Genomic DNA, 6192 nt, shown 5'->3' with positions numbered 1-6192 from the left:
CTTTATTACTATTATTATATTTTACTTTGTTTCAGTTATTAAACTGTTCTTATCTCAATTCACAAGTTTTAGGATTTTTTCTGGTTCTCCTTTCCATCCCACTGGGGTGGAGGTGGAAGTGAGTGAGTGACCGCATGGTACTTAGTTGCTACTTGGGGTTAAACAAGAATCATAGAATAAGATGAGTTGGAAGGGACCCATCAGGATCATCAAGTCCAACTCCTGGCCCTGCTCAGGACAGCCCAATACTTTTTTCTTTCTTCCCCTGTGCATGAAAAACATGAAAGGTGAATGTATCATCTTCGGGGTTTAATGTTCAGAAATATAAGTAATGTTATGTCTAGTTTATAGCAAAACTTTGGAGATCTTGGTTGTAAGTTTTAATGTAATTATACCACCTGGGACGTTGTCTAAACTCAGAATTGTCTCATTTTAACTTAAGGTATGACTTTAAACTGAATTTAGCTAAACTGGTTCAAAATCTTTTACTGATATTCTCAATTTGGTTCAATTTGGCTTGAGCCAGTATTTTGATCTTGATGCAAAATATTCGCTGGTCACTGCGAGTTCATTTTCAGTTGTGTGTAGCATGTAGGTTTTCAATTTATTTTGGTTTGTGCAGTTATTTTGCAAATTTAAGTGACAACATTTGATGAAATCAATTACCTCTGGAAAAAAATCACAAACTGGAGATGTCTATTCAGAGCTGGGAATTAAGGTGAAATGAAAAATGGTAAGATGCTTGACTTGAAGTAAATCAGGTCTATTAGATTGAAGGCAGAATTTTCTTCTTTTCGGATATGTATTAACAAGAAACAATTAAACAAATTTGAAAATTACATTATTTGGAATTATTAGGAATATAAAGTATTTTAAATTATATGGAAGAATGCTCAGAATTTGACTTTTAATAAATATTTATAGCACCTGGTAAAGTTCACATTAGTGGTCCGACCTGGCTGTTGAAGTCGAGACTTCACTGGAAGGAGATCTGTGCAAGATTTCTCTCTTTTCACCATCAAACCAACAACCCAAACCCCCAGATCTCTTTGTGCAGGACTGCTCTCCCACCTCTCTTCCCCCAATTTGTATGTGTAACCAGGATTACTCCATCCCCATCTATCATAATGATTATAGAAAGAGGAAATAAAAGCACAGGAGGAAGGAAGTGGGTAAAAAATAAAACCAAGAGTAAAGAAATTAAAAATGAAAAGAAGTTCAAAATAAAAACAGCCTATGGAAGAGTAAGAATTCAAAATGCCTTGCTGGATTATTTTCATTTTCTATGCATTGTATATAAGATGTATTCTGAACTATCTCAATTTGAATACACAAACATTGACATGTTTCAGGGTATTTTCTACCTTGACACTTTCAATATAGGCAAATAAACTCCCTTTTTCATTTATCTGTACCAAAATTAAGATTATGAAACCATTAAACCTTCATTTTTGCTTACTCAAGGGCTTTTTATTAATTTGTATTCTTTGTCCCTTGGGTATTCTTAGTAAATAACAGATTATTAATTCTCACATCTGACTTGTAAACATGAAAATTTGTAAATCTTCAATAAGTTAAAGCAGGTAGCATTTGTGCTATTTCAGTACAAACTGTATTCAAAGTAATAATACCATACAGCAGTGTAAAATGATATAGCCAGCATAAGATAGCATATAAACTAAGAGCCATGGATGAGGAACATCTCTTTGTCCTTTGATTTGATTTCTGCTTGAAAGCACTACTTGATTGCAGTGCAAAATGTTATTTCATAATGGCCCTCAATCTACTAGTTAATAGGACAATGCATCACTAGCATGTATCAAAGCGCTCTCCTGGATCAGAATTCAACACTTTGTAGGGTCAAATTATGTGTGGAGGAGGAAACAGTGTGACCAAGGAAAGGCTTAGTGGTTAAATATGCCTGAAATATTTTTTATTGTAACAAATTGAAGCCCTAGGACAGACAAAATTTGGGATAGGCTTTAGCCATTTTGCACTTTAAAACTTTTTCACGGGTTTTTAATTGGTTTAGTAAAAATTTATTGAACCAATTTAAATAATTTATATGAAATTATCCCAGTAGTAGACCAAGCCAACAAAGGATAAGGAAGAAAAGACATTTGACTCTAGAATTCAAAGCCATTCCTATATTTGATATTAAAACAGGGATATGAATGTGGAATTTACTATCTGATGGATAGGAAAATCACTAATGTTTTGGGAAAGGACCTAATTTGGTGATACTAAATTTAAGTATGGGTTAAGGGGGGTGGTGGTGCTGTGGTAATGGGGTTTTTTTTGTGTCTTTTTTTGGTCCGAGTTTGAGGAAAATCTGATTCCCAGCTATGGAATGCTTCCATAGTACTTATAGTTTTAAAGTAGTAAAAGATTTTTATTTGAGATATTAAGTTTTACCCTTAAGCTGATGCTAAACAAGTAACTTACAAGCAAAAGGCAATTTTATGATCTCTCTTTACATAGGTTCATGAGCTGCATGTAATTTTTCTCCCTCTTTTTAACATGTAAGTTATACAGGTCATGATTCGGCTTTGTTACTTCATACAATATAATTTTGCATTATGCTATATGCAAGTAATAGTGTAATTATATGTAGGACATCAACACTTTAATATTCTAAAACTCATAATAACATTTTTAATGTATTTATTTGGATCTTTAGAGTACTGAAGTCACCTAACTATATCAAAAATAAATTTAAAACTTCCATATGGCAATTTAAGGAACTATTTGTCACTGTCTTTTTTTCAGATTTTAAATCTTCAAACTACCGCCCCTAGCGCGCAAGCGCACTGAAAGCGGACTCACGCCCGGGGAGACAGCTCCCCCTTTCTAGTAACTTCCTCGATTCGTCATCAGTGCGCGCCGCGGGTCAGTTGGGTTGTTTCTGTCCGCCGCTTTGAGACTGAGACCGTGGCGCGGAAGACTCGCTTGGAACCTTACGGTTGGAGCGAGTTGGACCCTACCTGCAATGTCGGAGAGTGCGGAGAGTTCCGCGGGCGCCCACAGCTCCTCTGAGTCCTCCGCTCAGGGCTTCGCTGCTGCCCAGCCGCGAATCATCAAAATCACGGTGAAGACTCCCAAGGAGAAGGAAGAGTTCGCTGTGCCCGAGACCAGCAGCATCCAGCAGGTGAGGGGTTGGGGGCGGTAGGTGGGGAGCGCAGCCAGGGGCAAGAGCCTTGGTCTGTGGTTTCCGCCTCCCACACTGGAGGGTGAGGGCCCTTCGCGATGACAAAGCAGCTTCTGCTTGTCGGACCTGTTCTCGGTGCTGTTGGGCGATTATCGGGGCTGGCTGGCCTTGTGGAGGGCCGCTGATAACAGGCTATTGGGAGTGGTGAAGAAACCTTCTGCGTCGTCTCCTCCACGGCTCCTCCCTGTTGCGATGCTGAGAGCCGGCCCGGGAGATAGACATAGCTCGTTTCGTAATTCTGAGTTGCCCTGTTGAGCTGACTCAGTCTGGCAATAGGAGGCTCGCTGGCTAACTAGTACAACTGTAGAAAACATGCAGTCACCTACGTGGCGGTGCTATAGTGCCAATAACTATCTTGATCTAAAATTGGCTTTAGAAACAGCGAGTAGGCTATGGCAATGATCTCTTAATTTTAGAAAAGCCACGTCTTTAGACTGTACAAAACTTCCGCTACAAATAAAGCACAGCTTCTGCCGTGCTTCAGTGTAGTACTGTCTGATAACTCTGAATTGCTAGGGTCTTTGTTATAAGTTTTTATGAAAGTTAGTATCTCATTGTGCCTTTGTTTCAAGAGAGACAGTGGCACCTACTGAATCATTGACACTATTTCCTGCAGCGCTTCAGTTTTTTGGAGGCTTTCCATGGGAGTATTTACCAGGACTTAATTTGTTTAGACTGGGAGGCTACAAATCGTAGGAAAGGTGTGGTCAAAGCATAAGGCAGATATCGATAAAGCCAGTCTCCCCTATTTGTGAAGGATGTAGATATTGCTATGCTAAAATACTTGAAAAGATGAAGGTCCCTGAAGGATATTCAGATCTTACTTCATTTTCTATAAAATTTCTCTGAAACTCAGTATATGCAGCTTGACATCATGTTAGGGTTTTTTTTGTGCAGTTGGTAACTGCAAACCTCACAAAAAAAATTGATTACATATGTAAGAGTGCAATTGATGTATTGAAATTGAGCTTTAAATCTTTAGTTGCTGATGAGGCAGAAGATATTTGTTTTCGGGAGGGAAATGCAAAACGTGAGTTAAAAAGCTCTGAGTGATCTTCTAGCCAGTGTGCCACCTAATTTTAAAATTCTTTGTAGTTCCATTTTGGTTTTTTATATAATATGCTGGTTCTAATTTAAGGATCACATTTGACCTGAAAAACAGTTTAATTGCAATAATATTGGGGACTTCATGAATTATAAATAAATTCATTTAAGATGTGAATTCCTAATATATCTAATTTTAACAGCATAATTTCAAATGTGAATCCCAATGGTTTTCCTAGTAGATGGTCATCTTAAAAACTGAAATAGTTATACAAGCTAACAAACCCATAAATTTTTATTGAAAAAACTAATTTTAAAAAAAGTGATTAATAGAACATATTGCTTTAAAATGTCTTCATTGTCTATAGATATCTTAAACTTTAAGTATTGTCTTGGTATCCCTTTGAGCTGATATTAACAGATTAGATATGCAGTTGAATCTTTCTGTGAAGTAAGACTGCTGCTGCCCCTGTGGGTCCGCCATTTGCTTTGATTTCTAGACAAAGTTACAGTTAGCACAAAAAAATATGCAAGACTGTAGTGTGACTAGTATTGGCTGTTTTGGTTAAATAGTCAAAATAAGTTGCTGTTAATAATAAGCATTATGTAGCATAATAACAATAGATGTGATGTTTCTAGAGCCAGCCCTGAAAATAGATTAGCCTCAAATAAACAAATTGAGCATCTGTTCAGATGCATATGGGATCAGCAAGTGGGTTATTCTGTTGGTATAGGCAAGCCAGCAACGTCTGCCCTATTTGGGGGAGGAAGGAAATGTCTAAATTCGTACAACCTAATAGCTTTTAGTTTGCTGTGCATTCCTATAACTAATATTATGACTTAGTGACTTGGTTTTGTTTACAGTCACTTCAGAATAAAGCAAAAAAACCCCCTCTAAGACTTTTAGATAAATATTTTGGGTTATCTAGCCTAAATTTAGGGCTACACAAAGTGTATTTTATGTTGCACCATTGATGTAAGTCAGCTTTGCAACAGTTCAAATTTGAGGAAGATTTTCCTATGTTAGAAGACTTCAGTAACATAGGGTTTCTTATTGCTGATTCTATGTCCATGACTCTGAGTTCTATCCATCCTAGATGTCTTCCAGGACAGGAGGGCTGGTGTGCTGTTGGCTGGTTGTTGCATCAAGAGCTCATGAGTGATGTATCTGGAACAAACCAAATTCATTGTCCATGGGAGTTATGACATACAGTGGCAGTGCCATTCAGCAACCAATATTATTGATTTACCAAAATATGACTATCGATCTAATATCAATATCCAACTGAGACAGACAAAAACTCTCTAACAGTTTAAAGTTAGAAAGTGCATGTTTTATTTGGCACCAGGCACTGCGTGGGATAGCTCCCTAAGATGCAGGCCCCGATACAAGCAAACATGATACCTTTTATGTCCACATATTATGAATATCCAAAACACAAAATGCATATTCATAGTGTTGACACCTCCCATTCTCCGCTTCGTATGGAACTGAGCTTACATGTCATTAAGCATGCGTAGTGTGTGATCTGAATGGAGTCGGTGGTCTTGAATTGGGTCAGTGGTCCTAAGGAAGATGAAGTAACTCATCTTCCTCACTCTGACCTTTATGCCTTTCTGAGTTTTAACAATTCTAATTACTTTAGTGACCTCTAAGTTTCTTCTTGTGTGACTTTTGGATGGGCTCCCACAAAGGGAGGAAATTGGTAATTGTCTTTATTCTATACACCAACTTATCAATGTTTCTGCTCATTATTCTAAGCACAGCTAAACAAACATGCAAATGACAGATCATCGGTTATTTGGTAATCAGTTACTAACATCTAAAACTCTATTTCAGGTCCAGCTCTCCTAACTATTTTGATTACCCCTCACTGGGCCCAAGCCTACAACTGAAATCCCAAGCCTATGACTAAAATCTTTATGTTTCCTCTAAATCT

At 37.6% G+C, this 6192-nt stretch overlaps 1 protein-coding gene across 1 annotated transcript in view; it reads left to right on the top strand.

Annotated features, from left to right (window-relative positions):
• Nucleotides 1–2989: 2989 nt before the first annotated feature.
• The window catches only part of LOC103611944 (ubiquilin-1), a 66131-nt gene continuing 62928 nt past the window's right edge, over nt 2990–6192 (top strand). The window contains exon 1 of the mRNA XM_008629515.2: nt 2990–3148. Within this exon, the coding sequence (XP_008627737.1) occupies nt 2990–3148 (159 nt within the window). The remainder of the gene's footprint in view (nt 3149–6192) is intronic.

The sequence above is a fragment of the Corvus brachyrhynchos genome, unplaced genomic scaffold (genome assembly GCF_000691975.1).
Source record: "Corvus brachyrhynchos isolate BGI_N302 unplaced genomic scaffold, ASM69197v1 scaffold1450, whole genome shotgun sequence".
Lineage (NCBI taxonomy): Eukaryota > Metazoa > Chordata > Aves > Passeriformes > Corvidae > Corvus > Corvus brachyrhynchos.
The sequence above is the reverse complement of the archived record's forward strand: the minus strand, read 5'-3'. Positions and strand labels throughout refer to the sequence as shown.